At 46.6% G+C, this 26,942-nt stretch overlaps 1 protein-coding gene across 1 annotated transcript; it reads left to right on the top strand.

Moving 5' to 3' along the window:
- Window positions 1-16,487: 16,487 nt before the first annotated feature.
- On the top strand, window positions 16,488-25,703 carry LOC142795537 (dehydrogenase/reductase SDR family member 7-like; the record flags this gene model as incomplete). The annotated part of the gene is given in 6 exon segments (XM_075886074.1): window positions 16,488-16,982; window positions 17,662-17,811; window positions 20,552-20,658; window positions 20,727-20,922; window positions 24,823-24,869; window positions 25,581-25,703. Coding segments are annotated over 6 exon segments (750 nt in total), but the record flags the coding sequence as incomplete, so codon positions are not given.
- Window positions 25,704-26,942: the final 1,239 nt, after the last annotated feature.

The following is a 26,942-nucleotide window of genomic DNA, read 5'->3' as shown; positions in this document are numbered from 1 at the left end:
TTTTATCATTACACTACGGTGACGGGCCCCTTCACCGTTGTCATTCTACCGTATCATTGCTTTACGGTGACGGGGCCCGTCATTGTTACGATTTCACTGCGCGGATGGCGTTGGCAGAGGGTTACGAAAGGGGTACCTGCTCTCCTCACCAACACTTGCTCCCTACCGAAGCCACTCAGGCCCCCCCCCCCCCCCCCCGCATACTCCATCACGATGTGACACGTGTTTGCGCTCTCCAAGACAAACTCCTGTGGACGATCATTTCCATCGACAATGCGACGATTTTTCGCCGCTTCCAAGTGTCTATCATCCCGGGAATTCGTGTTTTCGTTTGGCTTTACGTGGTATTATTTATCGCTATTAGCCCCGCAACTAAGTTTAGTATTCAACGGAGCAAGTGGTGTTTTTAAAACCATTACACAGTCGTGTTTTCAATCTGGAGAGAGCCGAGCCTATCGATTATATGTTAGTTTTATCTTCCATGCAAAAAATTTGCGCACGTGTTGCCTTCTTCTTGTGTCCTCGTGCTTTTTTTGCGCTATTTTACAATGCAGTACCAACTAGGTTGGCTTAAACTTCTGTACTATTAAAATAATTAGAGAGCTCAACTCTGCTCGCTTGGAACGTGGAACTGTGTAAACTGTCGTTGAAATATCAACCGCCCGGGAGCATGGTTACGAGTCTGGGCTGCTGACTTGAACGGCGCTTGTACGATTCCGGCCACAGCGGTTGCATTTTCAATAAAGGCGAAAACGCGAGATGCCCGCGCATATAAATTTGGGTGCAAGGTAAAAAAGAAAAAATACAGGTGGTAGAAACTTCCTCAGACCACCACATGTACGGCATGTCTTATAATCGTATAGTGGTTTTGTCACGCGAAACCCTAGTAATTAAATATTGTTTTGGGACGCGCCTGCCGAAGATGTCGTATAAGTGATTAATCGGCGAAAAAAGCTTTCATCGATAAGGATTCACCGGTTAGTGGCTAAAGTGGCAAACGATTAATCGATAACCCATTAAAAGACTTGATCCACTATGACCAAGGCTAAGAAAGGTTTAGCTGGATATCTATCTCGGATCTCCTGGTCCTGCATGTTGCGTAGCGAAGATTTTATTTGGTGGGTGGCAGCTCAATGCTCCCTATGCCATATTGACGTAAAAGCGTCGTTGCAGGAAGGTATTACAAATGCATCTATCGAGTGATGATCCCTTGTGCTGCCCGAGACCCCTGCGAAATCTGCACAAACAGTTGGGTTGCCAAGCCACGTCACTCGGCCTATGCCATCCCCTTGAGGGTGCATGAACGAATGTGATACAAAAACACACGCGCGCGCGCACTGCACAAATTAAATTGCATGGACACGCAGGTTGATGTCTGGCACGTGTCGTACGCCACTTGTGCCGTCAGCTGATGGACGTTTCCGTATTTGCGCTGCAAAGGCGACCCCGGTATACCGCTGTGGCTACAGACGCGTTTCGAAAAGAAGAAAACAACAGCTGTGGCAGTCCGGCCACAGGTGTTCCAGAAACAGTCGTACATATTGAATTCATCTGTGGGCGCAGTCACTGTTTCATATGTCGAAAAAGCACTCGGTCGGTGAGCAGTCGTGCCCTATATCTGCTGCTGCTGCCCTGCGTTCCGGGGTCCCCACCGCATCGTCGCCCGACTGACCGCCATGATGTGCTGCCTGTCCACGGTGGTCATCCTAGCGGCTGTGGCTGCCTGCGGAGCAATACTCGCGTGCTGCAAGCTCGGTAACGCGAGCCCGTGGAAGCCGGCGCGTGACCGTTCTGACCGTGAGTGGCTTTTTATAACCATTGATCATGGTCATGTCATCATAACATATCATGGTCTTCAAACCCAAGGCCGTCGCGCGGCTTCCAATCGATCTTGAAGACAAAGTTTAGGGGCATATCATGCTCCTACGTACGTTCTTATATGGGTGTCATTTTGGGGTCGTGAGAGGTTTCGAGCCAAGCGGGATAACACAAACCAAAAATCAAAATCTTACTAACAATCTGCTGATAGCTAGCATGGAGAACATACGCAGACACGGCTCAAACAATGTCCATTTACCAATTTGTAAATAACCTAACTAAATCTCTCTGACAGTCGTTCTGTATCGCCATGGCAACAAGACTACTCCAGAAACCGTAGAGGCGACAGAGGTTGCAATAGGCAGCAAACGAATGTACCCGCATGACGTCTGGTGTGGGTTCTTTTTTTTTTAAGGGGCAAAGTTTCTTAAGCCACGGGTTTGTCCCTTCTTTAGTTTGTCATGGTTCGTGACCGCCTAGTTCGATGACTCAGCAGATGCGGATGGATGAACAGACAGATGGACGAACGGACGGATGCCGAAGTTCGCCCCACTCATCATCAACCACTCCGTGGATATGCTGTGATTTTTATCCAACGACGAACTTTAGGATGACTGCCATTTGGGCGTGTTGGTAAAGGTTCATGATGAGACAAGCGCACAAAAATACACACACTCAGAGAGGACACAGACAAGCGCTTACTAGCAACTGAAAATTTTATTTCGAAGCGAACATACGCACCACACGCATGTACGTCATTCCCGACTTCCCCTGTCATCATCAACAACATGATATAACAAAATATGCACGCGCCCACAACCGGAAACAAACACGTGCCAAGAAATAAAAAAGAAAACGTAAAAAACAAAAAATAAAAACGTAACACAGAGAAAAACATTGGGTTATGTGACGTCCAAAAAAGCGAATTCCGCATCTGTTAGTAGAACAGACGCTTGGCTGACGCAACTGTCCGAGGAACAGACGGGTCGGTGCATAAATGTGCGCCTTCGTGAACATGAGAGTTCACTAAAGGGGGCCCCTTACTCACACTTAGCGATGCACTGCAAGGAGTGCACCTGCCAACCGAAATTTTCCGACACACGAATAATTGACAGGCACAACAAGCGGACGATTAGAGAAATAATGGAAGTGTATAGAATAAGGAAAGCAGGGGACAGTTGCGTCAGCCAAGCGTCAGTTCTACTAACAGATGCGGAATTTGCTTTTTTGGACGTCACATAACCCAATGTTTTTCTCTGTGTTACGTTTTCTTTTGGTTTTTTTTACGTTTTCTTTTTTTTATTTCTTGGCACGTCTTTGTTTCCGGCTGTGGGCGCGTTCATATTTTGTTATATCACGTTGTTGATGATGACAGGGGAAGTCGGGAATGACGTACATGCGTGTGGTGTGTGTAATAGTGTTCGCTTCGAAATAAAATTTTCAGTTGCTAGTAAGCGCTTGTCTGTGTCCTCTCTGAGTGTGTGTATTTTTGGACGAACTTTACTGTTTTGCTTCGACTACACATGTCAACTTCTTTTGTGTCGTCTTGCAGTTTCAGATGCGTGTTTATCTATGCTCGAGATAAGCAATACGTAAAACTTCAGTTGAAAGTAAGCGTTTGTAGTGTATGCTTCTTGCCGCTAGCTCGTTAGTGCACTATAGTTTTGGACGAACGGTGAACTACCAACATGCCTTATGTCATCCCTTCTGTCGCATGTAACAGCAGCCCGCAGCCCTCAGTGAGTGGTTCTGAGGTAAGGAAGATAATCTTTACAGCAGAAGCAGGACAGATAGGTTATGAAATGTAATTGAACGCAGCGTGGAATGAAAGGTTTAGCCATAGTTTTTTATTTCTTTTTTTTTCCCAGAGTGCAGCCGACAATGACGACTGTCTAAAGTGAGGTAGAAGGGGGCTCCGCCTTTCTTACTATTTCCAGTGCGGGAGAGGGCAACGCCCTTTGACCCCCTCCGCCGGCATAGATACGCCTATGCTGATAAGCAGCTAGAGGTCACGGGTTTTATTCCTGGCCGCGGCATCAGAATTTTAATGAGTGCGAAAAGCAAGAACAGAACTTGTTACAGAACCCGAGGTAGTCAGGGAGACAGAGAGAGGGAATAAAATGAGAGGAAGGCAGGCCGGTCAACCATAAATATTGCATTAGGTTTTCTACCCTGCACTAAGGAGAGGGGAAAAAGGAAATAAAGGTGGGAAGGAAAGCAAAGAGAAAAGTAGACGCGCGACAACATTCACACAAACAAACAATTCACCGAAAGAAAAGTGTAGGGGGAGAGTGCTACGCCTATTCGATATAGTGCATTGCCCAGCAAAAAGTTCAGTAAGGCCTTGATGAACCTGGAGTCAGCCACTAGCTACAGCTTGCCGCATAATCGTATCGTAATTCGGTAACGTAAAACGCCAGAAGTGATCAAAATGCGATCATTTGCACCGTAAGTTGGGTGTTTTTCAATTTCAAGAGGACGTTCAGTGCGCAGGGGCATGCACATCGAACACAGATCGAGTCATCGATGTGTAATTTGTTTAGTGCTAGATTCTAAATTTGGTATGCGACGCGCGCTGTGGCACCAAATAAGGCAGGTATTAGGGAGTTTTAGATTACCATTTGCAAGCGCTGCGGGCGTTGCGGGCGAAGCGGGCGCGATAAGAGTTTTAGAATAGCGTTTGCCCTGCTGCGAACCGCAACGCACGATCGCAGTGACACTGTATACTATAGCCTCAAAACCAGCGCTTGCGGGCTGCCATCGCCGCACGCAATTTCGGATTTTCTGCGTGCGGTCCGTGAACGCCGACACACGTTACGACGCATGCGCAGTTGCAGCGATCGCACCGCAAGGGCTCGCGGTGCGCTATTCTAAAACTCCTTATTATTTTGCTCGTCGTGAAATATACGTTTTAGATATTGCGAATATCTGGCATATCAAAGTGAATATTTTTCACCTTACAAATGCAACCGTAACGTTCGTAACCGTACAGGTGCTGCATGCGAACATAGTTCATTAAAACTGTCCTTCGGTTTTCTTTGTGACGCATATATGCAGAGTCCACCTGTCGCCTTCTGGTTGAGGACAGCTACACTGCACCTCGCTGAGTTTAACTTGCAGTGGTGAGTATACATACACGGTATTGCATATAAGCACGCTTACATCGCGTACTTGGTTCTTTTGTCAGGACAATTACGAAGTTACACAAAAGTTTGCAAAAACGGCTCCCTGAGTGCCGTCATAGTCGCTTCTTAGTAGCGCGAATTGGCATGACCCCCTAGAAATGCACTGCCGAGACTTCGACGTCATCCTTTGTACTCCCGCGCTGTTGTGGTCTGGGTCCTGTGGGTCTCGTCGTTGGTAGCTGGCTCCCATCGGACTCGTCCCTTATAGCGAGAAGCAATGCTTATATGGGAAAACAGAGAACAGACGTTTATTTACATTAGAGAGAGGTCAATAAGAAAGTTTAGATATATAGTGGCGTTCTTCGTACATGGCGAGCTCTCCACTCGAAAAAGCACCGAATGAGCCGTGGGGGCTCATTATAAAGGGTCTGTCCTCCCCAGATCCCTAGATCGGGGACCGCGTACAGATGGCACCGTCCAATCACGGACCACACATTACCCGCGAGGGTGACGAGCACGCACGGTCCACGCGAACGTTCAAACTGAAGCGTGGTCACCGCACGGCCATGTGGCACGAACGCGGCTCCCCCCCGTCAAGGTGTGTCGCTGGGCGAGGGGTCTGGAGTTGATGACTGCATCCATCGAAAGGGCCGCCGTAAACAAGCTTCAAAGGGTGCCGAACGACTCGTTCAATTAGCGGGACGATTCCCGGCCGCCGCCGCCGCCGTCATCTTCCAAAGAAGAAGCTGCACCGGTGGTCTCCCGAACTGCTCACGGCGCCGCGGCGGCAGGACGCCGCACCCTCCGGCCAGGTGGGAACAATACATGGCGGACACCGGCCGCCCACCCGTTTGGCGACTCAAAAGGAACATCAAAAGGAACGCCGATCCATTGTCAGACCTGGCGCCGGTCCTAACAGCCTCTCCGCCGGGGAAAGAAGATCCCGAGGTGCAGTGGCCAGCAGGTACTGTGCAGCGGGATCTGTATTGCAGCTTGTCGGCTCTTCCTCTATTATTTTTGTCCCGAACACTGGATCCGATGATCATTGACCAAGAGGGCGTTGCTCGCAGGGATGAGGTGACCCCTCTCCACCATATTTTCCGCCCACCACCAATGAGGAACTGCGGAAACTGCGCCGAAAGCACACCCACACACGAGCAAGCACACGGCAATTCCCTACTCAGAATCACCAGACTTAGATTCACCTGTGGAAGTCATTTCCTTCTACCTCAACTTTATTCCTGTGGCCCCCGCCGAGTCGCAACACCACATCAGCCACTTTTGAAGACATTAAACAAAACACTTGACACATGTTTGGATAAATACAGAAAACTAGTGGGCCTCAAATCGAGGATAGAAAGCAGAAAATCGTTTTGAAGCCCTCGGGGTACTAGGGACAACGACTCAGACCATCTGCGTTGCTGTTGAGTTTACCCTTCTTGTAATGGATATCAAAGGTGTATTGTTGAAGAGCTAAGCTCCAGCGCAAAAGACGGCCGTTTTTCGATGACATGGACTGTAGCCATGTGAGGGGACAGTGGTCAGTCTCTATTGTGAACCTAGAACCGGCGATGTAGCAAGCTAGCTTCTGCACAGCCCAAACAACGCAGGCACATTCCTTTTCTGAGGCACTGTATGCTTCCTCACGAACAGAAAGCTTTCTACTGGCATACAGTACAGGGTGTTCCTGGTCGTTCTCTCCCCTCTGACAAAGCACGACACCCATACCCCGGTCGCTGGCGTCACACTGAAGAATGAACGGCTTAGAGTAGTCAGGCGCGCTCAACACTGGCTGACTTTTTAGTGCCTTCTTTAGCGTAGAAAATGCATGTTCCTTGGCCCCATCCCATTTTACGGTCTGGGGTTCAGTCTTTCTAAGAGCGTCTGTCAAGGAACTTGCAATGTCAGAGTAACGCGGGATATACCTTTGATAATAACCGGCCAATCCAAGAAACGACCGAATGTCTTTCTTGGTTCGTGGTTGGGGAAAGTTGTCTATTGCGGCCAGCTTTACTTCTGACGGCCGGCGGTAGCCTTGGCCTATTACATGCCCTAGATAAGCTACCTCAGCGCGCCCCAATTGGCATTTCGCAACCTTCACTGTTAAGCCGGCCTCACGCAGACGACATAGCACAGCTCGCAAGTGTTTCATGTGGTCTATCCAGGAAGAAGAAAAAATAGCAATATCATCTAGGTACGGGAGGGCAAAGTCCTCCATACCCTGTAACACTTTGTCCATTAGGCCAGAAAAGCAATAAGGGGCATTCTTTAATCCAAAACTAAGGACCTTCGGCCGAAATGTTCCCATCGGGGAAATAAACGCCGCAAGCCTACTAGCCCTTTCAGTTAGAGGCACCTGCCAGTATCCCCTGACTAAATCCAAAGTCGAGATGAAATTGGCACTGCTGACTTGCTCAAGCCTTTCCTCAATATGCGGAATTGGATAAGTTTGGTCCTTTGTAATCGAGTTGAGCCTCCGATAGTCAATACACGGTCGCGGCTCTTTCCCTGGGACCTCAACCAAGATCAGAGGCGAGGTGTAATCACTCTCTCCTGGCTCGATCACTCCTAGCTCGAGCATTCGGTTTATCTCCGCGGCCATTATTTCCCGTTGCCTCGGGGAAACGCGGTAAGCTTTAGAACGAATTGGTTCCGAAGATGTCAGCTCAATATCATGAACTAGGGCTTTGGTTCTGCCAGGTGTGTCTGAAAATGTTTCTTTAAAGTCAAACAATAGTTCCTTCAGTTCCGCTTTCTGATCTGGCTCCAACTCCGCCTGCTCTACCAGGTTACTAATAGTCTCGCCAATGTCTTTGTTTTCTGTTGTTAACTCCGGGAAATCAATAGGCATTTCTTCCGGTTGATTGAGCGACATGTTTACAACGGCATGCCTCTGCTGGTACGGTTTGAGCAGATTAGTGTGGTACACCTGTTGCGTTTTACGCCTTCCCAGTCCAGTAACCAAGTAATTTGTGTCTGACAATTTCTGAACTACCTCAACAGGTCCCTCCCACTGGACCTGAAGTTTATTCTTCAGTGAGGGTTTCAGTATCATCACTTTTTCCCCTACTCGAAAGCTTCGCGTCCGGGCTGTCTTGTCATAATAGCGCTTAGCGTTGTTTTGAGCTCTGCGCATTTCCTGCTCCGCTAGTTCTTGAGCTGCGTGAAGTCGGTCTAACAGCTCAAGCACGTATGCTACTACCGAAGGGTCGTCCGCCCGGCCCTCCCAAGATTCTCGAACAATGCGAAGTGGGGAGCGAAGAGCACGTCCGTAAACAAGCTCCGCAGGCGAAAACCCTGTTGATTCGTGAGGAGCGATCCGAAGCGCGAACATAGCTGCGGGCAAGCAAGCCTCCCAATCCTCTTTTTGCTCATAACAAAGGGCGCGTAGCAGCCGTTTCATGACTGAATGTACCTTTTCTACAGCATTTGACTGAGGGTGGTACACTGAACTGTGGATGATTTTAACGCCACACTTTTCTAGAAATGTCGAGGTTAGTGCACTTGTAAAAACAGATCCCTGGTCGGACTGAATTTCTGCGGGGAAGCCTACACGTGCAAAGATAGATAAAAGCGCTTTAACTACCTCCTCCGAGCTGAGCTCCTTTAACGGTACTGCTTCCGGGAATTTCGTGGCCGGGCAGAGCACTGTGAGTATGTGCCGGTACCCGGACTGCGTTACAGGAAGTGGACCCACTGTGTCTATAACTAGCCTGCGAAACGGTTCTGTGATAATGGGGACCAGCTTCATAGGTGCTTTAGCCTTATCCCCTGGCTTGCCAACGCGTTGGCACGTGTCGCAGCTTCTTACAAATGCCTCCACCTCCCGAAAGCAGCCGGGCCAGTAAAACTCCCGTAACAAACATTCTTTTGTTTTTTTGATGCCGAGATGCCCTGACCACAAACCTCCGTGGACCAGGTGCAGCAGCTCCTCGCGGAAAGGATACGGTACGACTAGCTGATTAAACCGAACTCCTTTTCGACTTGTGTACTTTCTGTACAAGACGCCCCCCTTCTTGGTGAACTGAATGTTTTGCTTAGCCACCCCTTCCTTCGCGTCTGGCGTTAAGTTACGGAGAGTGGAGTCATTTTCCTGTTCCACTATCAGTTCTGTAGGACTTACATTTAACAGCTTTATAGTGCATTCTACTTCTCGAGATGCCTCGGATTCATCCGGTTTCTTACATCTTTCTTTAGATATTGTGTTTTGAGGCTCCATTATAGGGCGGTCCAGTTTCGTGCCAGGTAAAGAAGGCTCTGCCGCTGAAGCTGTTTCGTCTGCCACCGGATCTTTACAAACTGTCTGAGCGGCGAGCTCCCTTGCTTTGGATCGAGTTAAGGCCTGTACGATACCCTCACTGAACCCAATTCCTTTTTGTCGCAGCAAGTACTCTGATTTATTTGAGAACAAATACGGGTATTGCACTGGGAGATGTGCCGAAACGGCAGCTTCAGTGTCTAGAACACCGAAAGGGCCTTCGATGCGGACTCTTGCTACTGGGAGACAGGCACTGTTTGTCTCTACTGCTTGTCTTATCCACGCGCATTCTCCTGTAAACTGACTCTCCTCGACATAGGACGGGTGCACTACATCCATAGTGGCGGCCGAATCGCGGAGCACGCGGCACGGTTGGCCATTCACGACTAGGTCTCGGATGTATGGTTCTAGCAATTTCATGTTTTCGTCATTACTACAGAGTGACATTAACACAACTTTCGGGTTCTTACAACCCAAAGAAATATGCCCCGTCTGTTGGCAGTTATAGCAAACTATCGGCTTCTTGGCCTCGAACGCCTTTTTCTGTTGCCCTTCCGCCCTTTTCTCGGGTGCTTCTTCCTTTCTCTTGTTTTTCTCATCACCGCTTCCTTTGGAGTCTAAACCCTCCTTCGGCATATACCGACCCGACTTTGTCCATCGCGGAGGCTTGTCGGCCCGATATTTACTAATCTCCCTCCTAGGGACATCCTTGCCTTCGAGGGCACGGCGATTTACGTACTCCTCTGCGAGCTCTGCCGCTCTCGTGATAGTATCTACTCCTTGTCTATCCTGAACCCAGTACCTAATGTTTTCAGGTAGACGCCGAAAGAATTGTTCCAACGCAAAACACTGCAGAGTCTTTTCCGCGTCGCCAAGCGCACCCTCCTCTCTAAGCCATTCCTCCAGATTTACCTTTAAGGTGTACGCAAACTCTGGGTATGACTCGTCTTTGGCTTTCTCGATCTCACGAAATTTTCGCCTGAACGCCTCCGCTGACAGTCTGTACTTTTTGAGCAGACTCGCTTTGACTCTGTCATAGTCGTCTGCGTCTTCTTTACCCATACGGGCTATAATGTCAGCTACTTCACACGGCAGCAGCGTAAGCAAGCGCTGGGGCCACGTGTTTTTAGCAAAATTTTCCCTCTCGCACGTGCGCTCAAAGTGCACCAGAAAAAGACCCATGTCCCCTCCTACCGCGTAGGATGGCATCAAATCTGTCATTCGGCGCTCTCTTTCTCGTGCCACTGCGCTAGCTCCGTTCATTGATTGAGCCTTTGCTAGTTCAATTTCTAGGCGTTTCATTTCCATACGATCGATACGTTCTCTTTCCTCTTTCTCCTCACGACGTCTCTGTTCCTCTTTTTCCTCCCGGAGCCTCTGCTCCTCTTTTTCCTCACGGAGCCTCTGCTCCTCTTTCCTTTGCGTAATAGCCTCCAAGCATTCGCTCAGCTCATCGTCATCTGCCCCGATCTTCTCGATGGCGTCAATGATCTCCTGCTTTCTTTTCGTCTCGGCAATTACCTGGCCCAGCTCTCGGGCCAACTCTAACAACTCTGGCTTTTTTAGTCCCTTCAAATTCATGGCGGTCCTTGGTGCTGCTAACTCTTTTAACTAAACAACTTTGACGTACTATCAATACTTCCGTCAACCGTTACCAAATCACTGCTTTGTTTACAATCCTACGCAAAGCCTGGTGATATCTCAGCAAAGAAAAGCAGTGCACTCACCCTATGCAGTCATGAATTCGGACGCGTTCCTTCCCGTGTTGTCAGAGATGCCACGAAGCAGTTTTGTCCGACTCTAGGTCCTCCAGACAGCAGGTCTCAGCATTGCCTCCTGGTCGATGAGCTCGATCCCACCGCTGCCATCCAGTTGTTGTGGTCTGGGTCCTGTGGGTCTCGTCGTTGGTAGCTGGCTCCCATCGGACTCGTCCCTTATAGCGAGAAGCAATGCTTATATGGGAAAACAGAGAACAGACGTTTATTTACATTAGAGAGAGGTCAATAAGAAAGTTTAGATATATAGTGGCGTTCTTCGTACATGGCGAGCTCTCCACTCGAAAAAGCACCGAATGAGCCGTGGGGGCTCATTATAAAGGGTCTGTCCTCCCCAGATCCCTAGATCGGGGACCGCGTACAGATGGCACCGTCCAATCACGGACCACACATTACCCGCGAGGGTGACGAGCACGCACGGTCCACGCGAACGTTCAAAACTGAAGCGTGGTCACCGCACGGCCATGTGGCACGAACGCGGCTCCCCCCCCGTCAAGGTGTGTCGCTGGGCGAGGGGTCTGGAGTTGATGACTGCATCCATCGAAAGGGCCGCCGTAAACAAGCTTCAAAGGGTGCCGAACGACTCGTTCAATTAGCGGGACGATTCCCGGCCGCCGCCGCCGCCGTCATCTTCCAAAGAAGAAGCTGCACCGGTGGTCTCCCGAACTGCTCACGGCGCCGCGGCGGCAGGACGCCGCACCCTCCGGCCAGGTGGGAACAATACATGGCGGACACCGGCCGCCCACCCGTTTGGCGACTCAAAAGGAACATCAAAAGGAACGCCGATCCATTGTCAGACCTGGCGCCGGTCCTAACAGCGCGCAGCCCAGCAAGGCGGCGTTTTTTCCCTGCTCTGAAAAGGTCTATACAAATGTGTTATATAGGTTCGTCGTTCCTTTCAGAATGCGCCATATCGTTAAATTTAAACGTAATCAGAAAGAGGAAGGAATAAAGGAATGAACAAGAGAGAAAGGAAATGCAGGGATGTCAAGGATCGGTGTACTACCCTAAACTGGGGAAAAGAGTGGGGAAGCTTCAAGGATGGTTGAAGAGAGAGGAAAGCACTCACACACAATCATACTACACAGTTATCACACCACATTAAGTATAATCGCCGGTTCAAGTTTGCTTCTTTCAAGAAATCGAGCACCGGCTTCGTCACTTTCATTCACGATCAGTGGCGTAACCAGGGGGTGGCACTCCGGCCCATGAACCCCCCTCCCCACACACACACAAATTGTTTTTCACCATGCATGCATACCGCAAAATGCTTATTTGCCTGCCCGGCCCCCGCTTTAGATCAACGAGGGCCCAGCCCCCGTCCCCGCGCCCCCATAGAAAAAAAAAAAAAACTTCTTTATACAACCCTGCCCGCGATGATCCCTCAGATCGACATTCCAGAATGGTTTAGACACGGCCGAGACGTTAAACCACTATTACTATTACGTGGTGTCGTACACAACTTGCAATAATAAATAGAAGATAAAAAAAGAACGGATGCCACGGGGACCAGACCAAAACAAAATTATATATGCTAAACGAAAACGAATTACTCGCTGCGTCTGCACTGCATTCCACTGCATGGTACTGTAAGTGGCCACAAATGCCATTATCCACATCTTTAGTTTTTGCAATGTCCGAATGTAAGAGCCATTTGTTTTTTTTCTCGAATGTAACAGATAAGTAGACGATTTGTAAGTAGTACTTCGTGGTTTGAAACTCGGACAAGATATGTTTGGAGAGAAAGCTTTGTTCATCACGATTCAGTGAAATACTAAAGTTTCCTCGTACAGCGCATATATGACACGATAAATGTGGATGAATATTTTATTTTGATAAGTCCGGTTCTACGAGAATTTTAATTACTAATGCTTCTACCAGTTCTCTTCAAGATTTTTTTCTCGTAACCGTAGGTGTGTGCACAAAGTGTTCGTGTGGAGGGGGATGAAGGGGGATAACTTTTCCACCGAATTTCGATTGTCATGGCATCTGTGGTGGAGCGTATAGTGGAGCGTGGATGAGAACTACACCCGCCACTAGGAGGTCGGGACAACCACTCATAGAAATTCGGCCGCATGCCTACCATGACGATAGTTATAGCGCGAGAACAAAACGACGACGAACAAAACGACGAACAAAACGATAACTATCGTCATGCCATACCAACTAGCCCAAGCTGCCATACGCATGCCTACACTCGCTAACACTTTTGAAGGTTTCAGTCAAGCAATACTACTACTGATTAGCATTCGTGAAACAACCTTTGCACCTCGAACCACGGAATGTTGGATCACACACGTGAACCTCTTAGATCGTGTCACCTGCAGCGAAATGCAACGAAAGAACAAGACGGGGGGCGATGCCTTCTTTCGTAATAAATCAGGATGTGCACATGGGTATGCCGCTCGAGGCAAGGTCGCGCGTAATGAATAGGCAGGTAAACAGATGCAAGGAAGCAGTGCATATATATCGGATGGTGACGGAGGCGTCACCATCTGTTGCCGATTGATGTGCATATGAATAAATTTGAATGTCTTAGAATTAAAAAGGCTTGAGGGTTTTTATTTCTAAGAGCCCTCAATGGGCAAACGGGCTCAACAGCCAAATCTTACATACAGGGGTGTACTCTTGGGAAGGAGGGGGTGGGTTATCAGGGGGACGGTGCTCCTCCCGCCTATTCGTGTAAAGGAGGAGCCAATTTCGCCTCATACATTTACTCGGTCGGACATTTCAGGTCATTTTTTAATGCGCAAGGTTATGATTAAGAATTATTTTTGACGTGAAAAGCGGCGGTGGATGCTGCGTTCTAAGAAAATTTACTTCCCAATGGCCGGGAATATCGCCGGGTATCAATGACGCCTTTCGTGAGAAGCCTGTAATAGCTTTATTTTATTTGTTGCATCTATTCCTGCGCTGGTTTTATTTTATTATTATTATTATTTCGGACTCGATTACCAGGAAGAGGGTGGCGCTGATGTGAGATTTGGCCCAAAGCCACGGGGGCTTTAACTTGGCCGCCTCCTAAGGGAGAACCCTGAGCACATAGTTTTCATTGACGTCACCATGTCCGCCATCTTAGGGCTCCCAGCTGGTTGAGATGCTGCTTGAGCTCAAACGATGAAATCATATGAGCATAAATCACCGGTGCGCCGTCGCAGCTCGCGAACAGAAAAAAAGTGGGGAGAACACAAAAGAACGCGCAGACCGAACGGCTCCGTGTTAGTTCACTTTATCCATGCCCTACTCTGCACTTCCACTCTCTAATGAGATAAACAGTCACGGTTCACGCCATCTTTGAGCCCCCAGCACAGAAAGCCTGCTTGTGACGTCACGTGAAAACTTTGACGGCAGAGCCCTGTGCAGAAGCAGCATCATATATGGAGTTGGTTACAGGTATACATCATCACATACAGTCACAGTTTTGTCTTCTGACAGCACTGCATAAAAATATGGCTGGCTTCACTCTGAAGTGTCATTTTAGGACGTTAAACTCCACGAAGTATAGGTACTATTAGAGTGTACTATTATTCCGCACTCTAAACTCTGCCACCCTCTCCCCCATAGGCATTCTGTTCTCCGCCCATGTTTCTGTCTATTTTGTCGAGATGAAAACAAAGGGCTACAGAAGAAAACCTACGTTTTTCTCGGTGGGAGAAGACAGTTGGTTCTACGAGCGCTAAGCCCGCTGTGTTTACCGATATTTATCGCTGGTCGTAATCATTAGTATCAAGGGTACCGCATCTACTTATCACTGAGAGATAATCTCTCCACCGAGTAAGAAAGGGTGCAAGCGACAGCCACTCGGTATGCATGACCTTGAAGCAACGGACGGTTGACTCTACGCGCACATCCTTGGACGGAGGACGGAGCTGCGAATTGGAGGTCGCAGTACACGCGGCCTGTGGCTCGCCCCTTTGTCGCGTACGTGCCTGGGTAAGTCGCGCAGTTTGCAATCTGGGGAAACGAGACATTCACAATGGAGCGGCAAGGAAATAAGAGTGGAATAACTGATGACAACGCAAACACGAGGCGGCGCCTTGTTTCCTTCTCTGAACGGGCCAAGGACACTGCAGGCTAGACGGGCGCGATTTTCCTCTCTAGTCGGATACGCGTGGCGCCGTTGCTTCGCCAGGAAGCGTCTTTTCGCTATTGGGAGCAAGGTTGTTGGTTCGATTCCCGGTACGTGTTCAAAGAGGGGCAGGTGACCTGCGCTCGAGGATTGACAATTTGCTGGAACTGTATATACGCGCAGTAGTGCACTGTATCTCGCTTTTGATCTAGCGAGATTTCAAACCCCTCTTTTAAAGATGTATCAGTGCATGATAGTAGGGCCTGGGACCCCGTATTCAGGCGTTGTCAGCTGGGGCGTAGCCAAAAAGTTTTTTGGGGGTTGGGCATAGGGGAGGGGGCACCTTTTTGATTTAGGGGGAGGGTGCCCCCATGAAATGTTCATTTTTTCCTCTCTATGCCATGGCGAAAAAAAATTTCGGTGGAGGGGTGCACGGGAACACTTCTGGTACACTCTAGCACGGGCCACCCCGTGTCAGCATACGCAATTTTGTTGTACGATTTGCCGCCTCCGTCCTAGGGGATAAACTGACCGACAGGGACGTTGCCAAAAATTTTTTGCATGGGGATGGCTGGGGAAGTTCCAACATACTTTCTGTATGTTCGTGCTTACGTTTGTATGTGTGCGCGTCTATATAAACAAGAAAAAAATTGAAAAATATGAAGGAAGATCTTGAACCCCCCCCCCCCCCACCAACCACACCCCCCTTGGCTACGCCACAGCTGACCGAAAGGAACACACAGCTTTCAACAGCGCTACCTAGCTGCGCAACAATACACAACGCAGGCTGAAATAACGATATTGAAGCCGAACAAGAAGTGTATCCACGCTTTATTTTAATTACCATCTTTTTAGGGGGGGGGGGTGTGAATGATAAGCACAAAGCGAGATATATCCATCCCTAATACGTCCCAGAATGAATTGATTTGGGGTGTTTAACGGCCCAAAACCACCATATGATTATGAGAGACGCCCGTAGTGGAGGGCTCCGGAAATTTCGACCACCTGGGGTTCTTTAACGTGCACTCAAATCTGAGCACACGGGCCTACAAGATTTCCGCCTCCATCGGAAATGCAGCCGCCGCAGCCGGGATTCGATCCCGCGACCTGCGGGTCAGCAGCCGAGTACCTTAGCCACTAGACCACCATGGCGGGGCACCTCCCAGAATGAAATAAATGAAAACTACTACTTGTAATCAAACTGAAACGGTTGATATGCTCTGAAAGCAGAATTCGTTCGTAATGCGCTAGTTCACTCGGCAAAGTAATGGTGAACAAGTACTAACAATGTCGCGTTCACGCCGCGTGAATGATAGCGTCTAAGTTCGATACAATGATCCTTGACCTCACTGAATGATTCAAAAGACGCGCGCAGAGAGTTTCTCTTTCGGTGGAGAGGAAGAGAGTTTTGAGAGAGGGTAGCGGGAAATGCAAGCTGCCGTTGCCGCTCTCGCTGCCCACAAGCCGAACAGCCGAAGTCGCAGCGGTCGCGACATGCCGCGACTCTCGTTCACCGTGTGTGCACGCCCTTCGCAGATATCAGCACTGACTGCTCTTCACCTGTGTTAGTCGTCCACTTACAACTACGGCTGTCTCCCTCGCCCGTTTATTCTCTCCGCGGTTGATGATTGCATGGTGATTGCTTTCGGAGCGCCTCGTGAATTTACAGCTGCGCCGCCAACCTCTTTCGCGGGTGTCAAGCTGTGCGGGATTGTGACTGTGCGAGCTGTTCACGGCTCTTCACTTTCGCGCCTCATCTCTTCCCTGCAGTGTGGACTGACCTTCAGCCGTTCAACGCTCTACCTGTGACATGGCGGGCTGCTTGATGTGGGTTCTGTATGTCGCTTTACCGTGGCTCATGGCTCTTACTGCGTGGCTGAAAATTGCCGACGCTGACCTCACGCTCCTCTTCAGGTCTAAGTTCGGACGTTCGATAGGTGAGTGCCCGAACTACGTCAAGTAGATGAACCTTTCTCGATGTCGACGCGCTGTTAATGTACGCGTTTTTTCCTTGTGGTCACCCTGGCTTTTCAATGACCCGCTTTTCGGGCCGCCGCCTCGCAGTTTCCCGATCTGCGATGCGTTGAAACCCTTTTCGGAGAGCTTTAGTTGGAATGTCAAAACACTGCCCGGACAACTTTCTGCTTCCTTCACATCGTGGCCCTTCGCATATTCGCACGTCTGTGTGCTAATGACAGGAAAGTCTTCCAAGTGCGTCAGTTGTAGCCTTGAAAACGAAAAAAAAAAAGCGCGCTCATTTCAATTGCACGAAGTGCGTCTCTCGAGCGGGTTAGAGTACCTCATACTGAACATTCAGTGCAGACGAGCGCGCAACGGTAGTGCAACTACAAACGAAATCAATTAAAGATTCGTACTCGCAATGTTATTTGCGTCCACGAATACGGCGTAAAAGTAACTAGTGTAACAGAATAAATAAAAAAAATTGGAAAAGTATGGACTGGAAGGGGGCTTGTCGTGCACAGTACATCAGCTGCGACCCGAGCCGGTTCTCGCTTTTAATGCTTGCCTAGTTAAAAACGCTGAATGAGTTGAATATCACGAACTGATTAGTGGCGGATGAGACGCAAGAGTGCTTCGTTGCTTTTTGAATTGCAGCAACCCTGAAAGGCAAAGTGATATGGATCACAGGTGCATCTAGTGGAATTGGCGAGTACCTTGCATATGAGCTGGCCAAGGTAGGATCATGCCTAGTCCTTTCTGGCACCAACTTGGACAACTTGGAGCATGTGAAAAACCACTGCCTTGGTAAGACTGCTTGTTTTTTTTTTGTTCCTTTTTCGCACCTGCTTGATGTTACTGTGTGTGCAATTCCTTATTTAGAGATCTTGTGGTTTATGCATATTATAATCTAGTTTCGAGATAGAACCATGTCTGTGAAGGAAGGAGATCAGCCGAAGAAAATCCTCTATCCCCAAGCATACATTTTTCTTCTGCCTATGCATACTTCAGTGCTCACACACTCCGTAAAATGTCAATTGTAAAAAAAAAGGAAAGAAATTGCTCATTAGCACTCAATTCTAGCTTAGCTAGAATTTTATAAAATAAAACTGAATTTTATGAATTAACTTGAAGGTGCTCTAGTCTTGACATAAGCATACGGAAGATTATACAATTCCTGCACTCTATTCCCTCGTAGTGTATAAAAGCGGGTGTTTGTGTGCATGTATTGTTAATATGGCGTAAGTACCTCTTAAAGGTGAAGCACCTCAGGGTCATATGAAAACCGTTGTTGTCGAGGCTGGTTGTAATGCCTAGACGAAGTACATCTGCAAGACTTCTCTGTGCAATGCCGTCTGCAGAGCGTGCATATGGTTAAAAAAAATTAACTAAATAAAAGGCCATGACAGTGTACAAACATCGACATTTAACCAACTATCAATTAAAGCATGTCGCAGAGCAAAAGGTTCACACGAACAAATAAGACGCTGTTAACCAAAACTAAAAAGAAGGCTACAACACCATAAAAGCAGCAATGCAAACAGCATGTGAACAAACCGAGACATCTGTGCACAATAACGTTATTGAAAGGTTGTTAACCAGAACAAACAAGATAAAGGGCCACAATCCATTAAAACAGACATTTAACCACTCAACAATAAAAGCATATGACAGAACAAAAGGTTTAACAGGAACAAAAAATGGCAGCATATAATGGAGAAGTGGGGCAAAGCAGAGTGGGGCAAAGGGCAATAATGGAGAGTGGGGCAAAGCATTCGTCCGTCCATTCGTTCTTGCTTCCGTCCGTCTCTGTGTGACCGTCCATGCGTCCATCCGCCCCGTCCGTGCATGCGTCTGTTCATGCGTCCGCCCCTGCGTCCATTCATGCGTCCATCCATGCATCTGTCTGTGTGTCTGTTCGTCCATCATTCAACACTCTAAGTACCACCATCTCACATCTTTTCATCATATATTTCCCATGTAGAAGCACCGCCATCCAGCGGACATTCCAAGACTAAACGAGAGGTGGCGCACGCACGCTTTCTTGCGGCTTGCGCTTCGGGTCTACTTCCAACCTTTAACCACCTCGAGTTCATGGTATATACTAGTTCACTGTATTCATGGCACTGCGACCCGACGCTCGCTAAACCTTTCTAAAACCAAGCAGGTTACGCCCAGCGAGTATAACATAGCAACCTTTTCGTGTCAGATAGTGTTCAATGTACCATATGAGCACACACCGACGGCGACGAGCATCGGCAACTACAAACCTGTATCGATATGGTTTTGATTCTAAAACCATTGCTTTAAAGAACACCTGGCGTCTTTCGTTAAGCAGCTGGCGTCTTCTTTTTGTTTTGCTTTAGAAACATCTGGCGTCTTTTCGTTTTGCTTTTAGAAAACATCTGGCGTCGTTCGTTGGTTTATTTCATCATACAACCACGTTTTGAACAAAAATTTTTTATTGTTTAATCACGCACAGGAGAAATCTCACCAGGCACTACCCTGGAGGTAAACAATGGCTGCTACTGAGAATGAAAGACAGCAGAAGTCTGCTTTTAACACTTCTACTTCTACTAACGTTTCTTACTAGAACATGTCAATGACTGCTAATGGGGAATGAGAGACGGGAGCATTCGGCTTTTAGTTAACGCGCACGCCGCGAACTTTTTATTGTTCAACAAAGCACAGGAGAAATCTCCCACCGGCACCACCTTGCACGTCAAAATGTAACACTTGTTACACACTACGACGACGAGGGACGAACGGGTGCCGCTTTAAGGAGCTTCGCCCCTAAAATAAAAGGCTGTTAACGAGAACAAAATAGGTGACAATCCAATGCACACTGCTTCGCCTCATCATCTTTCACTCTAAGAAAAAATGGAGTATTCGGGGAATAGTTCTGCTACACAACAATAATCGTCATCTGACTTGCTCATGTTTCCATTCTTGAAAATAAACCTGGTGCTGGCCACTTTTCTGTCGGGATTGCTATGTCACCCTGATAATGTACTCGGCGTTTGTGACCGCGAACTACTGTAACCATTGTGATGGGGCGAGAAAAGTAGTCGAAGTAGACGACAATTATTGTTGTGTAGCAGAAACTTCCATATGCTAGATTTTTTTTTCTTTGTGTTGTAGATCTGCAGCAATTTTTTATAAGTTTGATGTTTTTCGATTGCTAACTTCTTCACAGTATATGAAGTATAAGGCGTAACGATGACAACGGACAGAGGGAGGGTACACACACACAAAGCTACTGTGTGTGTAGTCATTCCTCTGTCCATTGTTCTCGTTGCGCCTTACACTTCAAATATGATCAACCAACACGCCCAGTTTGCCATTCTTAGATCCTCTGCAGTCTTTTCAGTAAAATTTGTGTGCGTATAATGATACTGGTGGTGCTAGGCACAGCTGTACTTGTTAGCCTCGATGATGGTTCAACTTAGTTCAGTGCGCTGTGCTAAATACACTCATCAAATAACAAAGCTCGGCCGAGATTTTACCCATTTTAGGTGATAATGCCCAACTTGCTTGACTTTTATAGAGTTCGGGAAAGGAAAAGGCACTGAAGTCCTTGTACTCCCATTCAGCATTTGCGACTTCTCGTCACACAGTGAGCAGCTCCAGAAGGTCTTGGACCGTTTCGGCAGGGTTTGTATTCGCTTTCCCGGCAGTTACTTGTCTGTTGTAGTATGGAGGTATCTCATTTTTCTCTGCAGCTAGACATACTGGTCAACAATGCCGGGCGCAGTCAGCGTGCCTCTTTTGAGGAGATTCCTGTCGAGATCGACAAGGAGATGTTCGACTGCAATGTCTTTGGTGCTGTGTCCCTTACGCGGGTTGTTGTCAAGTACTTCAAGGAAAAGAATGTGCAAGGTCATGTTGTTGTCACCAGCAGCACGGCTGGAAAGCTGGGTAAGTGCCTTTTTTCTTTGACTCTTCTGTGCACATACGGTGGATTTCACAGGATATATGTTTAGGAATACTGTCAATCTTTTATTGGGTGTCATTACGGGTAAGGTACGACATACTGCACAAACAAAGTAGGCACATAACTATACATCTCACAACTATAAACCAGTTATGTTGTCGTACAAACCCATAAAAGCTCTGTAATATCCAAACGAACACACACACCTTAATTCCCAATACAACAGATAACAATTGTAATAATCTTTATAGTAAGTCACATAAATATAAATCAAGTAAATGCAGAAATTCGTTAACATTAACCGTATTGACTATATTACTCGGCAACCCGTTGCTTTCTTCGATTACATCGGGGAAGAAAGCATAACGAGACATCTTTGTTCGCGCAAAGTAAGGTTGTAGTACTCGTGTGTGGTTGGCCCTCTTGCGTTTCCCAGGTTGTTGTACATAGTCGTTGCTGTTAATTTGGAACACGCCTTCCATTTATTGAAAAAGAAACTAATCTATTCTTAAGTCTGCGTCCGTGCGGCGTCTCCACATCAGAGCTGTTGCATTCCTGTGACTGAGTTATATGCTCAAGATATATCTTGAGCATATAAAGCGAGCCACAAGTTGTTGTATATGCTAAAGTTTATTTACGAGCACCCTCTGGTGGGGCACTCCAGACAATACTGGCATCTTCCAGTATCGGCCGTACAAAAGTTTTAAAAGCAAGAAGTTCTTTGTCCATACTTGCACTCTGCAGTTTATTTCTTGCACAATTTCTGTGAAACCCTAGAGCAAGCATTATAAATATGTGTATGCCACTTTAGGTTGCTCATTATTGTGAGGCCTAGATACCTAAACGGATCAACTGTCAACAAGGTGCGATTCCTAATACAATATTCAAATGGAATTATGGCATTTTTCCTAATAATCAGGGTAACGGCAGATTTTGAATAATTGATGTCTATCCCTGAATCTTCATGCCATAAGTGTAACAGTATTGAACTGGTGCTTCCTACTGCTCATTTGTGCGTAAATTAAACAATCATCAGCAAACAGTTTGAGCTTTGCGGCGTGAGGTTTTGCTATATCTGCGATATCGTTGGCACATATCAGAAACAACAAGGGCCCAAGATTAAGCCGTGTGGTACTCTAGAAAACACTTCTAGTGAAGTAGACATAGTTTGCAATTTTAATAAATTGCTTCCTGTCATTTAGATAAGCTTTAATCCAATTAAGTAGAAGTTGACAGAGTCTAGCACAGCGAAGATTGTTCAGTAATCCGTTGCGAGGCACCTTGTCGAAGGCCTCAGCGAAATCTATGTAGACGACATCACTTTGCTCATTCATATCTAAAGCTGTCACAAAGTCTGTGGATAATTTCGATATGCTGTGTTGTAGTTCAGACTTTATTCTGAAGCCATGCAGATAATGATAGCAGTAATTTTTATTTTCCAGGAGCGTGACAATATGCTTGACAATTACAGGTTATAATATTTTGCAGCAGATGGATGTGAGTGACCCGGCACGATGATTATTGGGGGACAACCGATCACCGCGCTTAAACACAGGGGCAGCTACAGCTGTGCACAAGTCGGATGGCACTGAACTAGTGCAAACAGACTTTTGAAAATTAACTTACAAGTAGTAAAATATCCACTCTGCATAACACTGCAAAAAAGGTGTGGGTATTTCATCAGGTAACATCAGATCTGCTGAAAGATGGAGGACAGATTGTGTTAGAAAAACTAGCCACCCTGTTTACGAGGTGTCTCCTGACGGGAAGAGTACCAGAGTCTTGGAAGAACGCTAACATCATCTTAATACATAAGAAAGGAGATGACAAGGACTTGAAGAATTACAGGCCCATCAGCTTGCTCTCTGTAGTATACAAGCTATTTACAAAGGTAATTGCTAACAGAGTAAAGAAAACATTAGAATTCAATCACCAAAGGAACAAGCAGGATTTCGAACAGGCTACTCTACAATTGACCACATTCATACTATCAACCAGCTAATAGAGAAATCCTCAGAGTATAACCAACCACTATACATAGCCTTCATAGATTACGAGAAGGCGTTTGATTCAGTAGAAATATCAGCCGTCATGCAGACACTGCGGAATCAGGGCGTGGATGAAGTATATATAAACATTCTGGAAGAAATCTACAGGGGATCAACTGCTACCATAGTGCTTCATAAAGAAAGCAACAGAATACCAATCAAGAAGGGTGTAAGGCAGGGGGACACTATCTCCCCAATGCTATTTACCGCATGCTTACAGGAGGTTTTCAGAAGCCTAGAATGGGAGCAGTTAGGGATAAGAGTTAATGGAGAATACCTTAGTAACCTGCGCTTCGCCGATGACATTGCATTGCTGAGTAACTCAGGGGACGAATTGCAACTCATGATTACGGAGTTGAACAGGGAGAGCAGAAAGGTGGGTCTGAAAATTAATCTGCAGAAAACGAAAGTAATGTACAACAACCTCGGAAAGGAGCAGCGCTTCGAGATAGGTAATAGTGCACTTGAAGTTGTAAAAGACTATGTCTACTTAGGGCAGGTAATAACCGCAGAGGCCGAACCACGAGATCGAAGTAACTAGAAGAATAAGAATGGGGTGGAGCACATTCGGCAAGCACTCTCAAATTATGACAGGTAGATTGCCACTATCCCTCAAGAGGAAGGTATATAACAGCTGTATCTTGCCAGTACTTAGCTACGGAGCAGAAACCTGGAGACTTACAAAGAGGGTTCAGCTTAAATTGAGGACGACGCAGCGAGCAATGTAAAGAAAAATGGTAGGTGTAACCTTAAGAGACAAGAAGAGAGCAGAGTGGATTAGGGGACAAACGGGGGTTAAGGATATCGTAGTTGAAATAAAGAAGAGGAAATGGACGTGGGCCGGGCATGTAGCGCGTAGACAGGATAACCGGTGGTCATTAAGGGTAACTATCTGGATTATCAGAGAAGGGAAGCGGGTTAGGGGGAGACAGAAGGTTAGGTGGGCAGATGAGATTAAGAAGTTTGCGGGTATAAATTGGCAGCAGCAAGCACAGGACCGGGTTAACTGGCGGAACATGGGAGAGGCCTTTGTCCTGCAGTGGACGTAGTCAGGCTGATGATGATGATGATGATGATTTCATCAGGCTTGCATGCTTTTTTATAATCAAGAGACAATAAACTCTTTAATACTCCTTCTCGACTGATACTGATCCAATCGGTTCAGATGGCAGATATTACTATCAATAGCTGTCCTCCACATCCTCCATACCCCGCCTCTCCAAATTTTCTTTACTGCCCTGGCCCATGCGGGACTGGATATTATGACTGTATCCCGCTGGCTGAGGTTAGTTTGAAAACCCTAGTGTGGGCCAAGGGACCTCTTCTCAAGGCTTCGCAACACCTATGGTGATAACCGAGAATCACACATTTGTTTATTAGCAGTGATTAATGAATACTATTGACAAAAGGAAGTAGCAAATCTCCTGTCACCGGCTGAACATAGTTATGCAATACATTTCCTCTCCCCCTTCATTCATGGAGAGTAAACATTATCTTAGTGGCATCCTTGCTGCTATCCACGTGAAAATAGACCACATGCACAATTTTTGTTCAGTCATGCCTTTGGAAACTCCAAACAGTTCCAAGAAAGTGTTTGCCATAATCGCATTGTTTAATCATTGTGCTACCATCAATATGACATTTTCTTGTTTACTGATCTTAATGATAAAACTGCACGAAGATAACTTGTTGAAGAAAACTTCGTAATATTCTGCATGTCAAGTAAGGGGCTCTGCTCTCAGAGTCGAGTCTTGCACAGTGTGAAGAGATAGGAATCTAATATAGTAGTTCTGTATATTGGTCCTAGTTGAGTATGTAAGAATTCTTTTTTGCCAGGTGCACCTTTCTCAGCCACCTACACTGGTTCCAAGCACGCACTTCAGGTATGTAAGATATTCGATATAGTATCAACACACACATAGAAGATGGATAGTGAAAGGGGTAGGAAGTGTGCTCCCAACTGTCATAGAGAGGGGCACAGTGCCTGTGTGGTCTTTCAGAAGGAGGAAATAGAAATGGAAACTGATTGGAAGAAGGAAAGTAAAGTAGTCAAATAACTCAAAACTTGTGTGAAAGCAGGAACACGACTGACAACTCTAAAATGAGTTTTGTACAAATAGGCAAAGTCTGTTGCAAAAGTTAGTGGTCAATAGCGAGCCTGTCGAGAAGTGCTTCCACTTGAAAAAAGGCAATTGTCGAGCTCACAAAATTGCATAAGCTGCATTTTTATTCTGCTTGTTCAGAACAGACTTTGCTTTTTGCAGCAATTTTTCGTGATCAATACGAAATTAGGGGTTGCCGATATGAAGCTTTAGCCTTATGGGTACTTACAGGCAAAAATCTGAGGGCAAAATATAACGACATGAGTAATATCAAAATTTTATGCTTCGATTTGTCCCCATGTGTATGTAGGTATGTGTATGTCTAGTAGGTTATGGTGGGCCACGTTTCCAGAGACTTTGCTAAGCAACTTTGTCAATCATATAGGCACTTTTTATATGCTTGAGCTGCTTGTTTGTGAACTGTCTGCCTACTGCTTTAAGCATCGTGCAGCATGCGCCGTAGTATTAACAGGTTGCCAATTACATCTCCAGGGCTACTTTGAGTGCTTGCGCCTGGAAGGTGTGATCCTAGGAGGATTAGACGTCACTATTGCCTGTCCAGGACCAGTTTTTTCACGCATCCGGGAGCGTGCATTTACTGCCACCCCTGGCAAGGTGGGTGCCTCTCTTCATTCAAGTTACCATTGCCAGGATATTGAGCATATTCTTTATTATTATTATTTTTTAATTTTTACCTTGATAAAGTGGTACATAAAACTGTTGTCAGCACCACTTCAAAAGTGCAGCTACCCTTGAGAATAAGCATATTATAATCCATTATCAGACTAGGAGGAAAGAAATAAGCAGGACATGAAAGTTAGCCAGTTCTTAGACTAACTGGCTACCCTATGTCATCAGACTATTCTGTTGCCATTGGTTGTGTTAACCCCAACATTGAGTAATTTAATACGTCACAGCAACTGTCACAGGCATAAAACGCAAAATGAATGTAAGAAGGAAAATATTGGTTAGCACTATCATTGTAAAATAGAGCTTGAATTAACGGGGATAAAATGTCCATGATGGCAAATTAGCATTTACGGTACTTCGCTGTTCACCCAAAGGTCAAGGGTTAGATTCCTACCGCGGTGGTCACAATTCAGTGAAGGCAACATGGTAAAGGCTGGTGTACTGTGTGATTTTAGTGCGCGCAAAAGAACACCAGATAGTCGAAATTCCTGGCTCGTTCCACCTCGGCAACTGTCATAATCATATCGGGGTCTTGGGATGCAAAACATTAGGTATTATTATTAACAAGAATAAAGTGCCTCGGGCATGCTGTCTTGTGTTTATATAAGTGAACCTCACTGAAGATTTTACATCATGCTTGGCGTCTTAAGGGGGATGCGGCAATGGAAATTGTAAATTTGGTCAAAATGTTCCGTTTTTCAATTAATCTTTTTTAGAATCTTGAGACCATGTTTTACGTCATAGTGTGATTTTAGATCAAAATAAGTCGTAGAAGTTGAGAAACAAGCATTTTACTGGTGTGCTGTTGTCAAAAGCTATGTGAAAATTGCGCATAGCAAAATGCAAATTTGCAGCTTTCCTTGGCACAGCGCCACCATATTGGAATCGTCATAAAGAGGACAGATTGGAGCTCAAGATAGCCACAAAGATGCATTTCTCCAATGAAACATAAAGCCAGCTTCCTTCCGAGTTCCGTTTTATCAGCTTCTAGCTCCAATTTCTTTGAGTTCCATTTTCTCAGGTTTCATTTTTTGAGCAGTTGCTGTCAGTCATCCCTGTGCCATTTCACAACAAATTAGGCTATAGCCATGCCCCGTCATGGTTGTATAGTGGCTTAGGTACTCGGCTGCTGACCCGCAGCTCGCGGGATCAAATCCCAGCTGT

The sequence above is a fragment of the Rhipicephalus microplus genome, unplaced genomic scaffold, assembly GCF_043290135.1.
Source record: "Rhipicephalus microplus isolate Deutch F79 unplaced genomic scaffold, USDA_Rmic scaffold_716, whole genome shotgun sequence".
Classification (NCBI taxonomy): Eukaryota; Metazoa; Arthropoda; class Arachnida; order Ixodida; family Ixodidae; genus Rhipicephalus; species Rhipicephalus microplus.
This window is presented reverse-complemented; position numbering and strand designations above follow the sequence as displayed.